The sequence below is a fragment of the Marmota flaviventris genome, chromosome 6 (genome assembly GCF_047511675.1).
Source record: "Marmota flaviventris isolate mMarFla1 chromosome 6, mMarFla1.hap1, whole genome shotgun sequence".
Classification (NCBI taxonomy): Eukaryota; Metazoa; Chordata; class Mammalia; order Rodentia; family Sciuridae; genus Marmota; species Marmota flaviventris.
Genome location: NC_092503.1, coordinates 30,765,145 through 30,785,130, shown reverse-complemented (window position 1 = coordinate 30,785,130; position 19,986 = coordinate 30,765,145). Strand labels below are relative to the sequence as shown.

General features: G+C 34.7%; 1 protein-coding gene and 1 non-coding gene across 5 annotated transcripts in view; both read left to right on the top strand.

The window, feature by feature from the left end:
- The window catches only part of Eya4 (EYA transcriptional coactivator and phosphatase 4), a 65,671-nt gene that overhangs the window by 6,731 nt on the left and 38,954 nt on the right, over positions 1 to 19,986 (top strand). The window contains exons 2-7 of one of the 4 annotated variants that reach the window (XM_027938485.1): positions 1,892 to 1,969; positions 6,473 to 6,539; positions 7,876 to 8,018; positions 8,184 to 8,306; positions 10,458 to 10,537; positions 14,532 to 14,715. In XM_027938485.1, the coding sequence (XP_027794286.1) occupies positions 1,892 to 1,969; positions 6,473 to 6,539; positions 7,876 to 8,018; positions 8,184 to 8,306; positions 10,458 to 10,537; positions 14,532 to 14,715 (675 nt within the window). Of the gene's footprint in view, positions 1 to 1,891; positions 1,970 to 6,472; positions 6,540 to 7,851; positions 8,019 to 8,162; positions 8,307 to 10,457; positions 10,538 to 14,531; positions 14,716 to 19,986 lie in introns of all 4 variants that reach the window. The other 3 variants (XM_027938484.1, XM_027938483.1, XM_027938482.1) reach the window with 3 other exon arrangements.
- On the top strand, positions 11,904 to 11,976 carry Trnaa-ugc (transfer RNA alanine (anticodon UGC)). Its single transcript has one exon. It is a non-coding gene; the product is annotated as a tRNA-Ala (tRNA).

The following is a 19,986-nucleotide window of genomic DNA, read 5'->3' as shown; positions in this document are numbered from 1 at the left end:
AGCATCTTTTAATTGTGTGCTCTTATCATCTACTTTTTTTTCCTTGTTGTCTTTTAAAATATGCCATGAGGAAGAAATAAAAAATACAAGTTAGTAGCCTATTTCAGTACTTTCAGCTTTCAATTTAAGTAAGGCATTCCTAGAATGTAACCATATTCTTATAATGCTCTAAGTCTTCATGGAGAGACACTCTCAGGAACATAAATAAGCAAGTCATTTTTCAGGCCTGAAGATAGTTCTGGTAGAAAGATTATTATTAAAATTGAATTTCTTAATTCAGATCTTATTCTAAATTCCCAAATTCAGATCATTTCTTCTGTGATGGAACTGACACAGATTCCTTAGTCACCTGAATTTTAGTTTCTTTGTGTATGAAACAGAAAAAAGTGATTTGTAACTATCGGGTTGTTTTAAGGCTTAGCTAAATGCACATGGTCTAGCATATAGTAAGCTCTCAATAATAATTTTGTATTAATTAGAACTTTTATAGTGGTAAGCACAATTGCTAATTAGGTATAATGTAATGTGAACAACTGCAAATTACTATTGAAATGTACTAATCACTCATTCATTGGTTATCATTACGCAAATAATAAGACTCTACTCATGGTTGCTATTGAAAGATAGGTCAACCTCCGATTTTCCTTTGGTTAGGATAAGTAAACCATTTTTTACTTCCTCTTTCCAAACTGAACAATTCACCTCTGACTCTACCAGCAAATTATCATGTCATTTTTCAAACATGAATACTAAGTTAACTCAGAACTCACTGAGGATCTGTTTAAGTCTGTTCACGTGGAAAGCACATAATCATTTCTGCATGTTGTTTCATCAATCAATTGCTTTTCTAACACAGTAACATTACTGACACGGGTGTAATGTTGGTAGGTACTGTGTGACCCTGCTATTCTCTTTTGGCCTACTTAGTCATGGTTGGCTGGTCTGCAGCTTTCTTTATAGTTTACTGCTTGCTTCTAAGTTATATAACTGCACCATTCCATTTATGATCAGGAAACATAAGAAGTGACAAGTAGAAAATAAGTTTGTTTATTCCCTTACTGCTGTGATATATGTAGTAAAGCTTTGCAACCAAGGGAAAATATGGTGTGACCAAATGGGGAGAGGCTTTATCACTGCCCCACGTGCTGTGTCTCATAATGGCAATAATGTGTGCCAGGCTACATTGCTGCCACAGAGGATTTTGCCCAAATACACCATCTCAAAGTAGAAATAACATATTACAACAGTTTTCCAGAGATAGGCTTGCTGCTATCAAAGTCACCTCTTCTCTGCTTAGCTCTACAACACATTAAAAATTGTTACATCATTAATATAAAAAACCCAACACTTGAAGACTCCTTGTCTTCTTTAGTCTGGAAAATTTATTGTCTCATCTGTCACCCATCAATGAATAGGCTCATGGTTTCTGGATTTGTATATGCCTCCATTGTACTCTAATGCAATTTTTGTTATTTTAAATATCTCCTTGGGAAGAATAAAAGATCAACTAGTAAATCCCTTTGTTATGATTTGAATTAAATGTGCTGGTGACTGACTGGATTCTTCTGTCTGTTGACTCTATCAGAGTGTGCTTAAGTGAATTAAAAATGCAAATATATGTACTGCTGTTTCACTTTTGAAGGTTGACTGCCTTTAAAAGTCAGGCTCTGAGAACCAGCTTAGCCAGAGGATTCTAGAATAAATCCTCCATAAATGCATGCCCATTTAGAAGCTAAATTAACAAAACTCTTCTCGTCAACATCTCAAAGTTTTCTCTTGCATGCCCATGATAGCTAGCGAGATCAGTCATAGAACAGTCAGGGTCTTTGATATACATTTAGAAGTAAAACTCACATGTACTTATTCTTCTACGTAGTGTCTCTTCTTGCAGTCAAAACAGAGCCCTTGAACAGCAGTGAAACCACAAGCACGACTGGAGATGGAGCGCTTGACACTTTTACTGGGTCAGGTAAAGCCTTTAGTTCGTGTGTCCTTATGTCCACACCAGGGTTCATGCACAGCCTCCTCCTTGTGGATAGCAACGTGAACATCAAAGCTATTAGAACTTGAATCTTTATGAAGTTAGCAACAAATCCACTTTTGAGATTCATCCTAAAACTATGTATTTTTACAAATTATAGTAGGAATCATTTTGCCAGCTTTTCAGTTGACAGTGAAGCAATCCCATGACTTTCTCATTAGAGATAAGCAGAGCTGGCTTCCTTCATCATGATTTTATGCAGTGCTTAATTAATTTAATAATTAGGTCACAACAGCCGACTTTGTTCCTTCAACTCACCCACTTAAATTACATTAAAAACTGCCTTCTATCCCCCATCCTAGATGTAAAACTATCCATTTGATTCCTTCTAAATAACCTTGCTTCCTCTCTGGGTTTAAAAAAGCCCTCCTGTGCAAGCAGCTGAGTGATAAGTATTAAAGGTTAATGGGCTTCGGGGGACACATGCTGGTTGCATTAGAACCCAGACTCAGGGAGCAATCCTGGGCTTCAAAGAGAACAACCTTGTGTCTTTAAACATCAATCCCTTTTAAATAGAAATATCTGATAACTCCCAGCTGGACACAAAGGGTGTGAAATAAATTGACTTAGTAAAAGATTTTTTTTTTTAATTACAGTATTGACTTGGTAAAATATTTTTCTTTTTTAATTACAGTATTTTGGTTAGCTTATTTTCTGGCAAAAGGATTAAAACAAACAAACAAAAAAAACCTTAGAAGGAATGTGTACATCAGAAAGATGAAAATTAAACTTAGAAGAGCAGTTATGGCAATTAAATCTCGGTTCCATTGTCTGCTTTAATGTATTTTACATTTATTCGTGTTCTTATGTGCAAGGATTTTATGTGGGTATGCCCTAAGTAAAAAGAGTTGAGATATGTGTTTGAGTATAATGTCATCATAGCACATTTAATTTTTATGGATGTGGATAACCCAGTTTTATTAGTTCATACCAGTTGGAAGTAGTTGTCATATATTGACATAAATATTAGTACTACAAACAAAAATAATGTATAGTAGATAAATTTTGCATAGAAACTCATTTATGCTAATCCACATCGTTTCTGGCATCTTGCCTGCTTCCCAGAGATAGACACTGACTTACCTTGTGATTCTGTATTGCTCACTTACTTCAGCTCTTGTAAACATTCTGCAAAGTAAATGTATATAATGCAATTTTAAGAAAAGGAGTTATTAAGTGATTGCTATCATACTTCAAGGGCATACAAGTACTTGGAAAGTTGAATGACAGAACTATAGAACGATAGGAGTGTCAGAGCTCTCTGAAACATTTTACAGATGAGAATACCAAGGTGCACAGAGAAGTCAAAGGTAGTTATGGCCCCATGATCAAGGCATTATAACTGGTACAAATGAGGCTAGAACTGGGTAGTACATGGGTCCTTTCAATAGTCCTCCATTGGAAAACATAAAGACACACAAAGAAACATGTGTAAACAATCATTCTATTTGAAATACACTCATATTTTCTTTAAACATATTTTCCCAGTTTTCTTTTGAAACTTTTCTAGGGCTATGCAGTCTAACAAAATAGCCATTTGCCACATGTAACTATTTAAATTTAAATTAAGTAAAATGTGGTAAGATAAAAATTTTGTTTTTTATCACACCAGCCACACTTCAAATGTTTAATGGATGCCTGTAGCTAGTGGCTACCATATTGGATAACTCAAATACAGAGCATGTTCAACACCATGGGAAGTTCCTTCTCAATAGTGATCCAGGATAAGGGTTCTCAATGGCAGTACTATTAAAATTGGGGGCTAATTCTTTATTGTGAGGGATCTATGCTGTGCATGGTAAGATGCTCAGCAGCATCCACACATATGCTCCAAATGCCAGTAGCACCATCAGTTATAACACCAAAAAAATAACTCCAGATATTTAACATTCTCCTGGCATATAAATTCCTCCCCGCTTCACATTTCGAATCACTGACCTAACGTATTCTAATAGTAAGAGTAAAACCCTAAAATCATTTGACACGATCATCTGGAAAACTAATAGACATTAAACTTTTTAAATTAATTTTCAGGATATTTTGAAGACTAGCAGTTCTGTTTCCTTTTGTTTGAAATATACTGAGTTAAAATATACTGAGTTGAGTGCTTTGGGGTTAATTAAAAGACAATGAGGGATAAAGAGAAGATCTTCCCCATTTGTATAGGGTGTCCCATACGTTTTTCTGGAGATCAGGCTGCCTTGGCAGGAACAGTCTTTATTCTGAACAACTAATCACAATTCACTTGAATCCATTTTTTATTGTTTTCTATCATCTGCAAATTTATGAGCATAAAATATATAAATTTTAATAAAGAAGCTTATATTCTCCATCTTGTTCTTTAAATGGCCTCTTAGTTTTCTAAACCAAAAGTTGTGTTTTTTATTTAGAAAGTGAAAATATAGACATTAGTGAGAAATTTCAATTTAATTGACAATTTATTTGTTGTGGGTACGTTATTCTAATGATATCTAGATTTGTTAATTAGAGAGAAAAACATCCTATATATTCAGAATTGTGTTCATGTATATAGGTTTTGTCTGAAATACAGAATTTTGCTCTTCATCATATTTAATGAAAACTGCTATAGTGAATGTTTCTTTTCATCATTCTGTGTATTTTGAAAATCCTCCTATTTTTCAGTCTTGAGAATAATTAGTATGTATAGCCAAAGTCCTTTAAAAAAGAGACAAAACATCTTGGAATTAATTGTTTAATTCCAACTTATTTAACTGTTTTTCTGATAAATAAAATATTTACTATAGTGAATTAATAAATTAGACTGAAAGCACTATTATTATATAATGTACATTTAGTACCCATGGAGTGTAGTACAAAGTTTACCCTCATTGAATTGATTTGAGAGTTTTAAATATCCTTTTAAGTTTTTAAGAATTAACTAGAAAATTAATGGCTTACCAATAAATTTATTTCTAATATACATATATAGAAAATTCACTTAAATTTTGATTCCTGAGAATTTTTAGAATATTATACTTCAGTCATATTTGACTATTTTCAAACTTGATTTCTAGTATTCATGAAAATGTGCTTATTGTACTATTGCTGTGAAAACTATACTTTCATTACCCCAAACTTATAGGCAAAATAGCATTTTAAACACCTTACATTCTGTATGTTTATGAAGCAATAGATCACAAGAGTACTTAATAACATTTGGATATAGAAGTATATCACATTTCATAAAATAGTGAGCAACTTAAACCTATTTGTCACTTTTACAATTCTAAAAGTTTAGCTCCAGAATTATTATGAACAACTTAGGAAGGTCATAGTACTTTGAAGTAGAACTATGATTGATTAGACTAAACTAATTCCAGCACTGTGTTGTGTACTACTTTAATCTTTTTGAAAAGTGAATGAACAGCAGATGGCCTAATAAAGACACTCTGTGTGCTTGCCCAGTATGGATTGGCTCTGAAGGGGCTGGCTCAACACTTTAGAACCCATATATTTGCAATACATCTGTCTTAGTCAAGGCAGATGGCTAAAGGAAAGAGAAACTTCCATACTTTTGGATATATTCCAGTCTGTGGTGCATATTTGGATGAAATGTTTATAGAACCTGACTTTTACTTTTAAGTTCTTTTCAGAAAAGTATTTTCTCTGATAGTTATAAATATGTATGTAAATATGATTGCTACTGCATTTTGTGATTATGCTTAATAGAAGGTGTTACATCATCCTGCATGTTTGCTCTGTACATTTCAAATATTTCTAGGGTACTTTGGTCTCTGCATTTTTAATCACTCCTCGGATTAGTAAAATGAAAGAAAATAGAAAAGAATAGCATGTTTACAATTAATGAATGATGTTTTGAAACATGAATTTTTTCTTAAATATTATTTTAAGGCTGGGGTTGTGGCTCAGTGGCAGAGTGCTTGCCTCGCACATGTGAGGCACTGGGTTCGATCCTCAGCACCACAAAAAAATAAATAAACAAAATAAATATATTACATCCATCTAGAACTAAAAATATTTTTTAGAATTATTATTTTAGTTAGAATAAATCTGCAAGCAATGTATTGCTATCATGTGGAGTTTAAAATGTAAAGTGTTCAAATTTAAAAATTTACTTTTACACCTTGAAAGTTTAATTATTCTATAATCAAAAATACTTTTTTATAACGTATCAATATGTAAGAGTATACTGCTGACTTGAGAAAATGGATGAGTGATAGAATGATTTGAATGAGGAATATTTATTTCATGCTCTTAGAACAAAATTCAAAGCAGTTTAATTTGAAAAAGTATTTAGGGAGTGTTACATTTTAAGAAATGGATTTTAGAAAATGAACAAATTTTTAGAAACATTTAACATGGCAATTTCTTTAAATTAGCTATATACCTTCTAATGGAATGCATTTATGAAGCAAATTTTTTTGTGCATTTTTTTTTTGTGTCTTACAGTAATCACAAGCAGTGGCTACAGCCCTAGATCAGCACATCAGTACTCTCCCCAGCTCTATCCTTCCAAGTAAGTGGTCAGTAGATGCAGTTTTGTTAGAACCATTTTCCAGAATTACATTTATTAATTTCTATTCACACAATATATCAACTTTAATTGGCAAGAATTTCTGTACATACATGTAACATAGGCAGCTGGATAGATATTTGGATAGATTAGACAAATATTCTATACATATTAGAAATAGAGACATCAGGGGCTGGGGTTGTGGTTCAGCAGTGGAGCATTCGCCTAGCATATACAAGGCCCTGGGTTCAATCCTCAGCACCACATAAAAACGAATAAATAAAATAAAGGTATTGTGTCCAACTGCAACTAAAAAAAAAAATAATTTAAAAAAGAAATAGAGACATCACTTTTATCTGGATAATGCCCTTCTTTTTGGGTATTTGTGGACTTTGAGCAGGACATGAAACTAAAACTAGAATATGCTATTTTTTTAAATGAAAAATTTTAAATGCTGGGTAGTTTAAAGAAAATATAAAGAATTCACATTTTATCCAAACATCAACACTTCATAATTCATTCCATTATTGGAATATTTTTATTGGATTTCAAGTTATAATAAGCATACTTCTGGAAAAATATATATACATATGTTTGTTTTTATAACTAGTGTGGTCACCATACTAAGGACAATGGTAGATAGTTCAAATTTAACTATATTGGGTGTATATCCCAATTTGTTTGGAATCAACAAGATGTGCCTAATTTGGATTCCCAAGACATACACTTTAATATATAATGTGTTATTGTCTGTAACATCAAGAATATCCTTAAGTATAAGCTGGGATTGAATCTCCAGTTGGGAACACAGATAAAATGTGACATGATAAAGGGAATGGCATTCATTTTCTTTTCAGGAGGACTTCTCCTTCTCCTTTTTTCTAAGATTTCCCATTTACAGTAGTGAATTCTTGGAAGAAATTTTAAATAGAGTTTTGTAATCACTGTATAGCATTAGGTCACTTGTAGTGAATCTGAATCTGCTTGTAAGCATATTAATTAACTGGCCTGTGCTCCCTTTTCCTCATCTACAAATTATTTAGAGTGCTATTTAGCTGTAACAAGACTTTAGATATAATATCTAAACCAAATTTCTCATTTGACAGGTGAGATAGTCGTAAGGAGTTTAAATTATTTTTTCCAAGGTGACCAGATTGCTTTGTAGCAGAGCCTGGGCTCCGGACATTCAAACTCTTATTTGCTCCTATATTGTTAAAATTATGTTGTAAATAGAGAGGAGGATTACTTCCTGAATATTGTAGGGTTTCACTGAATCTAAGCTGTCTGAATTAATATGCAGTCTTTGTTGCCACAGTAATGCTATTTTTCTGATATTTAGGCCCTATCCACACATTCTTTCTACACCAGCAGCTCAAACTATGTCTGCCTACGCAGGCCAGACTCAGTATTCGGGGATGCAGCAGCCAGCGGTCTACACAGCCTACTCACAGACAGGACAGCCCTACAGCCTGCCCACCTACGGTATTTCACATCTTTTATCTTCTCCTTCTTCAGTTATAAGTGGGTAATCTTGCTGGCTAGTAGTTTTATACTCTGATGTTAAGTTCCAACTCAAGGAAGGTCATCTTACTAATCAAATGGTTTGTATGTGCATTTTGGAAACAGATTTGGGTGTGATGTTGCCAGCCATCAAGACGGAGAGTGGACTTTCCCAAACTCAGTCCCCATTACAAAGTGGCTGCCTCAGTTACAGCCCAGGGTTTTCAACCCCACAACCAGGCCAGACACCATATTCTTATCAAATGCCAGGTAAGTAGCCATACATGAAGCGTGTGAGGTGAGAACCAATTCTCTGAATGAGACTCTTCAGCTTCAGTCTTAGAAATGTTCAGTCCTAAAGACAGGTTTAAATTTACCCCCGCTCACATGATTTCTTAAGACAAACAAAGAGGCAGAAACATGATGGAAAAAGTTGAATGTACATGGAGAAACATGACTCAGACTGAATGTAAATACTTAATTTTAAGCCACATAACATTGGCAGGAAACAGAGTCCAAGCAAAGCAAACTTCCAACCAGCCACCAGGTCAGGCAGGCACTTGTTTGGCGTCTATTTAAGTGAGGAATTTAAAAGACTCATAGTGCAAACTAGTATTTTCTTTTCAATATTCCTTAATAATGTAGTGCAATTTTGATTGTATGAAACTAAATTAGCACTTTTCTAAGGTCCACTTAACAAGTGATTGTTAAGTGACTAGGGATTTTGTTCATTCCTTAAATACTTACTACCTATTGGTAGTATAGTTCTTAATAGGACTTTTATATAATTTGTACCCGCCCCCATCATCAATATAGGATCATTTAATTTTTTAAAAAATTTTGGATCCTGTAAAAAATTATGTCTGATCTTTATATAATAGCTGAAGAAACAATTTTAGTGACATGGTAAAAAACATTAAAAGTTAGTTCTTCTGTGTCATTTTGTCTATAGTATTGATCATAATTTGGGGGCTATATTCATACATTTGAACCAATGGTTACTGGCCCTTTACTTAGAAATTTTTGGTCGGAATAGCAAATCTCTTTCCACCCGGAATATTAGGTGGAAACATATTTGCATATACGCTATTGCCACAATGAGTCACAGAGCTTCGTGAGCAATGTGATGAAGCATAGAAACATATTCAGTTTTCCCCTGTATAGGTTTATTCAGACCAAGTCAATTGCATTGATTACATAATATATTGCTAGTCAAAACACGTTGATAAAAGAGGTCTTCCACTTCCTGAATAGTTTTTCATTTCATTCCTTGATAAGTACAATCCACAAGAACATATTTAAAAAGAAAATTCTATAATTAATACTTTCCTTGTTTGGGGCCCAGCTGGAAAAATAATTAAATAAATTTTAAACTTTGTAGTTAAGTAGTAGAAGGCCCTTAAACCTTAAATTCTTAAACTTGTATGAACCTTTTCCAGACTCTGAATCTTAATTCGCACCTTTCATTGTTCTAAAGGGAGACATAAGTATCAGAGACAGGTTGCTGCAAGCATCAGTTCTAAGTGGGGCTTGTATGTTTATTTCCTAATAATCTCACCCAATGTTTAGCTACGTTAGTTTCAGTCTGCAAATGTGGTGGAAATAGTTTGAAAGATCCAAAATTCTGTCTGTCTTGTAGTTTATTCTTTGAGTACTCTGGCTCTTGTAGACACCTCTCCTTGAATGCCAGCTTTATCCTGGTGAGACTGTCCCCATGTTCTCCTGCATAACCCAACAAACCCACATGGCAAGTCTACTAGCCACCATGAGATGGCTAAGCACATTTTCTTTATGAGTCTCCCAACTTCAAATTTCACTGCATTCACAACCAAATTCAAAATATGTTTCTCTCACTGAATTCTGTGAAGTGAAATATTTTTATCATTTAACAAGGAAAACTTATTTGGGGTCTGTATGGAAATTTCATTTTTATTTTACATATAATACTTATATATTTATGGGATACTATGTGATGTTTTGATATGTGTATCATTATATAATGTTGAAACCAAAGCAAATAAAGCTTTCTCCTCATTTATCATTTATTTGTGATGAAAGGTTTCAGAATCTTTTTTTCTAACTTTTTTGAAATATATAGTACATTATTATCTACATTAGGATTTTACTAGTGTGCAATAGACACCAGAATTTTTTTCTCCTATTCACCAACATCCCCACCCTTCACACTAGCTTCTTCTTTCCATCCTCTGGTAAGCACTATTCCATTCTTAACTTATATGAGATCAACCCTTTGGATTCTATATATGAATGAGGTCACATGACATTTGTCTTCCTTTGCCTGGCTTATTTCACTTAATATCTTTCAGTTCCATCTGAGTTGTCACAAATGACAGGATGCACCCTATTTATGACTGAATTGGTATGAAAGTTTTTAAAACAAAATTTGTTCTTCATCTCTAGGTTCTAGTTTTGCACCATCATCTACCATTTATGCAAATAATTCAGTTTCCAATTCAACGAATTTCAGTGGTTCACAACAGGTATAGTAGCTTTTTGTATTTGTTCTTTTTATATCTATTGCAGATTATTGAAGAGTACTTTCAATTATAAGTGTACATCCTCTGTAAATAAAGTTTCTTTATTTAAAATTCATATAGCAACTCAGGACAGTAAAAATTTACCTATCCAGAACTCTTGGGATATGTGTTATTCTAACTGTTTTAGATTTCTTGGTTACTAAATATGAATGCTGCAGTTGTTGCACTCTTTTGGCATGTTTTTTAAACATATTTTGCATACTTTTATCTTAAACTATCCTAAACACAACTTTATTTATATTAACAAACTGTTATCATGATGAATATTAACTAGTAGATCAAACTATAATCAATCACAGGATTATGCTATAGATGCTAAAACTTTTCAATCTTAAAAAGTAACACTAGTTAATAAACAAAATGCCTCCAGAACTAAGACTGGGTTTTCATTTTTTAAGTATTTAATTCTATAATTTCTTTCAATAAATGTTTAGTTCCCACTTTCCTAATAGTCATAATTTTGGCTTTGGTCACTGAGCCTATCTTGAGCAGGCCTCTGTCTCCTCCTAATCATATTTTTCTAATGTTTTGAGAGTTTTAAAAATCTAGCTGGTGGAGGGCTGGGAATATAGCTCAGATGGAAGAGTGTTTGCCTCATATGCACAAGGCCATGAGTTCACTTCCTAGCACCACAAAAAAAGTAAAAATAAAAATCTAGCTGGTGGGAATGACATGTGGAACAAGAGTGCAGGTTCCTGAAGTAGCAACTTGGCACAGAGATGAACTTGTGATCTGTGCTGATGCTTCAGAATCTATTGTCTTTATTTAGTGATTCTTAACTATGCCCAGAGTAGTTGAGACTGAAGGGTAACTGGTTTCTGGGCAGACAATGCACTATTTTACTTCAGTGTCATGGCTGAGCTTTCGGTATTTTAAAATATCTTACTGCACAACTGCTTGGATTTTGCATTTACTGAAGGAATTCTATTCATTGCTTTTTTGTGTGGTTTTATTAACATAGAAAAAGGCCAGAAGGAAGTTGGCATTCATTAGAAAGTGTGGTATACTTGGTCAAGTAGCCATCAGAGTCATTGCATATTTTATTTAAAAGCTGAGAATTTTAGATCATTTATTTATTGATACAGCAGGCATTTATTAAGCCCATGCTGTACATTATATTTTTGACTAAGCATTGAATGTTCAATATGTTACCATTATGTACAATTATAATGCACCAATAAAAATATGGAAAAAATACTTAAGTCTTTATTTCATGTTCTCCAAAGGACACAATCTTCATGAAGAAACAGCAATGAAACAATTTGGATAGAGGGTGGAATATAATAATAAAATAATAGAAATATGGGTTGGGGATATAGCTCAGTTGGTAGAGTGCTAGCCTTGCATGCACGAGGTCCTGGGTTCAATCCCCAGTACCACCAAAAGAAAAAGAAGAATAAAAATATACACTAGTCAGAGTGGTAGTGTAAAGGAAAGACCACTATACTTGGGAGGATTTAAAATATATTTGTAAATTAGAAGAATATTTATTTGAAAAGTTTTAATCATAAAATAAATGGTGGGAATGACAATTTTGTCTGACAATTTAAGTATAATGGATGTCATATAAAATATAGTTTGTATTTTGGATCATGGGCCGAGTACCACTTCATCATTTCTGTAGATACTGAGTGTTTCTCAAGTATTAGGAACAGGTCTGAACATTAGGGGACAGTGGCGTGGTGGCCAGAATCTATCAGACCTTATCCTTACTTCATGGAATTTACAGCCTACAGACAATAAACCAATGAACACACAAATTAATATGTCCAGAATTAAAAAGCTTGAATGGAGAGAACAAGATCCCACTAAAAATAATAACAGGAAAATAATTTTGAACAGGGAGGCCTGGTGGACGCCTTCTCTGTGAGAGACACATTTAGGCCAAGGCTCCTGAGAGCCAGGTGAGGAAAGAGGGCACAAGTGTTTCAAGCCAAGAAAGCAGCAAGAACCAGACCCCCACGGGTGGAAGACTCCATGTGTCACTGAACTCCAGGAGGACTGGAGTTTAGCTGGAGCTGAGGGGAAGGTAGAGACAGCTGGTTTTGAAGCGGTAGGCAGAGGCCTGCTCACATAGAGCCACAAGGGTTTCAGTTAGGCCTTTGGATCCTTGTCTAAACCAGTAGGAAGCTATTAAAGGATCATAAGCAGGAGAACCCTACATCATTATGTAATTTACGTTTTGTGTAATCTGGCTTCTGAGTGTTTGGGGAAAGTAAAAAAATGGAAACAGGAGATAAAGTAGATTAGTGAATAAAATGGGTGGCAATGGGAAGTGAAGGATGTATAGACCAGGGTAACCATATTGGGAATGAAGGAGGCAGAAATCTCAGATATACACTGGAGCACTTGACACCTTATTCCCCAAAGACCAATGGGAGACTTCCCAGGGTGTACCCAGCTCCTCCTTAGGGTGTCAGTAGCTTATTAGCACACAGTGCCTCACACCCATGCTGGGGTCAAACAACAGGTACCAGTTGCAGCTCTGAAGCTTGTTGGCTGTGTAACCTGGGCACAAATCACATAAGCATTCTGTGCTGTTGTCTTCTTTTTAATATATAACATGGGAATAGTAATAATAACACCACATAGGAGATTGTGAAGATTAGGTGAACAAAGCTATTTAAGCCCTTAGTACAGTAACTGGACACAAAGCCAGCCATACGTAAGACTCTGCTCTCTCTTTGACTCTGGAAAAGTCGGGTTGCTTGGAACTTGTTCAAATATTGATGAGTTTTTTCTTTGGCTCACAGGTAGCTGTGGGGAACATAAGATCCTGCAATTAACAGCCTAGTGGAATTTTAGTTTTTTGACATATTACTTAATCCTTTCTGCTAATACATGTATTACGCAGAGAATTTCCTTTTTGGGGAACCACATCCCACATGCATCTATGTTCACTCCAGAACTTGTCTCAACAGGGATCTTGATCCTGACCAAAGGTCTGTCATCACTGATAGCATTTTGGATTATCACATGGGAGATATATCAAACTCTATCACAACAGCCTCACTCACCATCTTAACATAGAAAAGAATTTTGCAGAATCATTCTTATCATTTTAAGGCTTTTTAAATTTTTTAAAATAAAAAACAGGGGAGCTGACCCAATGCTTTCATTTTTGTCTGTAAACAAAGGAGAAAAACCACAAGTTTGAAAAACCTCACTTCACTGAACCTTTTTAAGTCAAGGCCTCAGGTAGCACATGGTATGTGAGAGGCTAGGTTAGAAAAATCCTTCATTCTTTTGTTTATTTACTCTGTGCCTTCTGCCAAGAAGACAGAATCATCAAGGGCCGCCTGGAAAGGGAACAGAATGCACTGGGCAGTCCGTGTGGAAGCTGGGTGGGGAGCAGCCACACTCCCCCTACTGATGGCCTTAGTACTGATTTTATAAATGTGACCTGATTCTGGCTCCCCATCTCCTCTTCCAGGGCATAGGTCCTAATGATGTAAATCCTTGGATAAGTGTAATTAGGGAGGCAAATGAAGTATATGCAAATTTTAGACAGATTAAAATTTTTGTTCTATAGCTGGCTTGTAAAAATAATAGAAAGCTTGGTCTGGGGTTGTGGCTCAGCGGTAGAGTGCTCGCCTAGCACGTGCAAGGCCCTGGGTTCAATCTCAGCACCACATAAAAATAAATAAACAAAATAAAGGTATTGTGTACAACTAAAAAATAAATATTTAAAAAAATAATAATAGGAAGCTCATTACCATGTGCATATATAGGTACAAAATGCCAACAAAATCATCTCCACATGTGAGGATTAGCTCAATGCTCTAGACTCGGAAACAAATGGAGCCAAAGCTGATCTTCCAATTGCCATGGTGATTGGGGTTGTTTGGGTTTTTTGCTTGTTATTTTTGTTGTTGTTTGGAGCACAATGGATGGTAATTTCTCTTCCAAGCACACACTTTTCCATTATTTGTTTCAGGATTATCCGTCCTACACAGCCTTTGGCCAAAACCAGTATGCACAGTATTACTCAGCATCAACCTATGGAGCATACATGACTTCAAATAACACAGCAGACGGCACATCCTCATCAACCTCCACCTATCAGTTACAGGAATCTCTCCCAGGACTGACTAGCCAACCAGGTACAGATCTTCACCCAGGTGAAATACTGTTAAATGTTTTCTAATAACATGAAGAAAATGGGCTTTTCAAAAACATGCCTGAAAATTCTCAGATAATTGTGATGATATTTAATCTACATTGGCCTCATTGCAAAAACTGAGGCTCTTTTGATATTTCAGAAAACCCTCCTTTTAGATATGGAACTGTTAGGAGATTGGACTCTCAAAGAGACTATGTATGTAGGAATGTGGATATGGGCGAATGGACCTTTTGCCAGACTTATTCTTTATTTTGTCAAAAACTTGACAGCAGAGTTATAATATTTTCTTCTTGAATATAACTGATAATATTTTCTTTCTGCCAGAGAGACTACCTAGGTCCTTCACCCTTAGTTCATCAGTAACTCCTAAAAGTCCACATTTATAGGATCAGTGGCAGGTAGTTTAACGTCTTTGCCTGATGTATGCTATTTGAAATCTATCATCATTCTCATTATATAAAGCTTTGCCATCTTCTTAGTAGAATCATGTTTGCTACATATATTTGATATATCAAAGTATTAAAAGTTAAAGGCAAGTTTTAATAGAGATTCAACATAATCTCAAATCAAAATGTCAATAGATTTTTTTGAAGTAATTATAAAGGTGATTTTAAAATTACAAGGAAAGGTAAAGGAACAGAAGAGTGAAAACAATTTTGAAAAATAAGAATGAAGTTTGAAAACTTGCACTGAATAATTTCAAGATTTACAAGTATAGTAATCAAGAAAGTACAGTATTATCAAAAGTATAGATTCATAGAGAAATGCAAGTGCAAAGACAATTGAATGAACAATTAGTATCTTTTAGCAAAAGGTACTGGAAAAACTGAACATCAATATGCAAAAGGTAAAAGAATCTCAACTCATAACCCATATGCAAAATATTAAATTGAATTATAAGCCTTCATGTAAAAATTAAAAACTAAAAAATATCTAGAAGAAAAACGAAATCTTTGTGACCTTGGACAACATAAAGATTTTGTAGATATGACACTGAAAACACAATTCATAAAAGAAAAGTTAAACTAGATTTCATCAAACTGAGAATATCTTTTAGAAAGCCACCACTAGAGGAAGAAAAAGGCAAGTCACAGAGAAAAGATTTCCAAAACACATATCTGATAAAGGACCTGTATCCAGAATACATAAAGAACTCTCAAAAAAAAAAAAAAAAAAAACTTGTAAATACTATCAATGTGTTTTAATATTTTTCTGCCTTTAGTTATTTTTAAGACCTAAATTCACCCATGTCTTTTATCTAGATTTGGAAAGAAAGAATATGGGAAAACATGGTCATATGTCAGCAAATTCTAACTGGACAAGTAGGGCCAAGATAATTCAATTCCATTAAACAACTATTTATTCAGTTCCTATTAGGTCCCAGCATTGAGCTAGAAACTTGTACTTAAGCAATGAAAAAAAAAGCTTTGCCATCTTATTAGAATTAGACTCTGTGCATGTCTTTAATGTCCTTTTAACAAGCAAGATAAAAATCAGGTAAATAATTAACAGTGATGTATTAAGAAAAGGAAAATACTCGATTATATTTAAAATATTAACAAGTAAACTAATGTGGACATAAAGAACTAACAATGAAACACACACACACACGCATGCACGCACACACACATATATTTTTGCAGTGCTGGGATTGAACTCAGGGCCTCATACATGCTAGGCAAGCATTTTACCACTGAGCCAATGCCCAGCCCTAAACCAATATTTTAATTAACATCCAAACTATGCTTATATCATGAATTGATGGAAGGGCAGCATCTATTATTTTTCATTTCCTGCTGAGAATAGAGTAGTTCTCCCTTATTCATGGTTTTCTTGTTGCAGTTTCAGTAAACTATGATCAACTGCATTCAAAAAATATTAAGTGGAAAATTCCAAAAATAAACATAAGAATCCTTGCTTCACGAGTGGTGGAGATGCTGTAGATAGGGAGGCTTGTCATACTCTCATCACATTGGAAAGATTTTTCTCCATGGTGAATGCGCAGGCAGAACAAATGAGGGGACTCTGCTGACACAGAACCACAGTAGTGTTTGTCATCAGAGTGTCAGAGACTGAACGACAGACAGGACCATAGGGTGTTTTGAAGTTACTAGACTACAGTTACCATGAATGGAAACTGTATGCTCAGAGACGGAATGTGCTGCATGGCGCTTGGGTCCAAGGTTGATTTTGCTATAGTTTCCATGTAATCACAGCAGGGTTTCTGTGCAGGAAACACATGGATGGTGACTTCCATTTGCTAAAGAACACTCCATATTCAGAATAGTAGTTTTATTCATGGTACAGGTGCTACCTGCAGGCAGGGAGATATTCTGAGTGGGGACTTCGAATGCAGCACACCTACATGTGCATTCTCGTGTTTGCTATAAGATTCTACCATTTCTTCAGGCTTCCCGTGGCTGCTAATGCCAACAAATATGGATTAGCATAATTTTCATATTTCATCATACTTTTAGTTGAATTTAAAGAAGAAAGTATTTCTACTTGTAACTACATTGTTCTCTCAACCAAAATCATAACACACGCGTCTGAATTTTTAAGGAATTCTGTGATCTCTGACCTTTACTCATGCCTATTGAGATCTGGCATGCCTCCAAAAAGCAAGCAAGTTTATAACTATGAATTTGTTTTTATTAATGATGAAATCTGATGGATTCAGTTCAAGGGCAGGAAAAAAATTTCCCATTAACTGATTCTGCATTTTGGACTTATAGCAGAGACCTAACAATTAAGTCCACAATTTTTCACAGAACATTTCACTGTTTTCCATCTTTAAAACAGAAACATGCCCTATGTTCAATAAGAGACAGCTGGTTGTTCAGATATAGAGATAAACCTAATGAAATAAAGTTGGATCTAAATATCCAAAGCTTACAAGGGGCAGTTATTCATTATTGTACTGATTAAGGGATAATTATTCAATCATGTAGAAAAGCCCTGGGCAGTTGGTAATGACTGATGTTATTTGGAAATTGCAAATAGCGTTCAGTTATTTATTTTACCCTATTAGGTAGTTTGACAATGGATTTAAGAAACACTACTGTGCTGATTAAGAACAGACATTTTAGTTCATTATCGTTATGAAGACCTTTCTTTGGCTTTAACACAAAGTTTATCTAGGGTAAAATGATTTGCATGCAGGATGTTTTGAGAATGGATCAGCAAGTGAAGATGAAAGATTTTTACAGTTATTTTTATTAAATATTTTAATCTTCTTTAAAGTTAAGTGTGGTTAGTACTTTGTAGCAGTATTATCCTTTACCCTAAAACTACGAGAAACATTACAGTACATTAGCTAACTGAACAAGTGCTCCAGAAATGTCAAGGAGATAGTAAATCACTTCCCTCTCTGAGGCTAGCTTCTCAAGCAGAGGATGGACCACAATGAACTTTGCCAAATTACATTTTCCCCTCTTGAAGTATCCCATGCCCTTGTACAGTGACCTGAGTAAAGCAGACACTAGAGCTAACAGCTGTCTCTTTAAAAAAAAATAGTATCAACAAATGTTTAATGATCAGTTAAGCCCAAGTTTCTGGTTTTACTCTTTATCAGGAGATAGAGAGTACAGAGGTCAATACCGTCTCACCTGGATGGGCTCTGGAGGAGCAGAGACCCACCTGCCCTCCACAGGAAGTACTTTTTCACTTCAGTGAAGTCCTTTCAGTGAATTCCTTGGTCCTTTCTCACAGAGCAATAATGACTTTTTTATTTAATTGCTTTAAATGACAAATTTTAATATAGTTGTCATGTAAAACATGTTGTTTTGAAATATGCATGTATAGGGAAATGACTAAATCAAGCTAATGTATTTGTGACCTCACATACATCATTTTTGTGGTAATAACACTGAAAAGTCATTATCTTAGCAATTTTCAAAAAATATACATTATTGTCAACATGGTCACTGTGTTGTACGATACCATCTCTTCAACTTGTCCTTCCAAGTTAACTGAAATTTTGTATACTTTAACTGACATCTTCCCAATCCCTGGCCCCAGCCTCACAGCACATGGTAACCACCATTCTATTCCATTTCTGAGACTAAACTTTTGCACTCTACATGTGAGTGAGGTCATGCAATATTTATCTTTCTGCACCTGACTTATTTTGCTTAACATAATAACCTCCATATTGTTGCAAGCAACAGGTTTCTTTCTCTTTTAAGGTTGAATAATACTCCACTGTGTACATGGACCACATTTTCTTTTTCCCTTCACCTTTTGAAGGAACCTTGGGTTGATAGCATATCTTAGTTATTCTGAACAGTGCTTCAGTGACCATGGGAATGCAGGTATCTCCTTTACATAGTGATTTCACTTCCTGTAGATATATACCCAGGGATGGGATTGCTGAATCATTTGGTAATTCTATGTTTAACTCTTTGAGGACCTTCCATGCTCTTTTCCATAATGGGGGTCTTCATCTACATTCAACAGTTGCAAGCGTTCCCTTTTCTCTACATCCTCTCCAACACTTATTATCTTTAGTCTTTTTGATAATAGTCATCCCAACAGGTGTGAGGAGATATCTCATTGTAGTTTATTTGAATTTCTCTCATGATTGTTGAACATTTTTTCATCTTCCTGTTGCCCATCTGCAGGTTTTTTTTTTAAGACGTATCGACTGAGATCCTTTGCCCATGTTTTAATGAGGTTATTTGTTCTCTTACTACTGAGTTGTTTGAGTTCCTTGTATTCCTTATATGTTTTGAATACTAACCGCTTATCAGATGTATGCTTTCCAATATTTTCTCGCATTCTGATCAGTTGTTAGATTATTCCTTGATGTGTAGAAGCAGGCATAGATTTGACCTTTTTGTAACCTGGAAAATATATGGCAATTTGGGGAAAGCCTCATGATTAAGGCAGAAGTTCTGAAGTCACATTAAAATTGTAAAATACAAGCTAATTAATTTTGGTAAGTTAGTTAAGTTTCACATGTCTCCAATCTATCACTAAAAGACAACAATGAAGGACTTAATTCACTTTGTTGGAGTGAGTTTAAATCATGTGCATACACATATACTACAGTGAAAAGCTCTGACGAATCAATAAGAAAAGGAAGAACAACCCATTTTTTAAAATGGGCAAGAGCTTTAACAATTATCAAAAAGAAAATATAAAATGGACAAGAAACATAGCAAAAATGTTCTCCATCATTACACATCAAGAAAATGCTAATTAAAATGACAGTGCAATACTACCATGCATTCACAATGACTAAAATAAAGAAGACTAACCATATCAA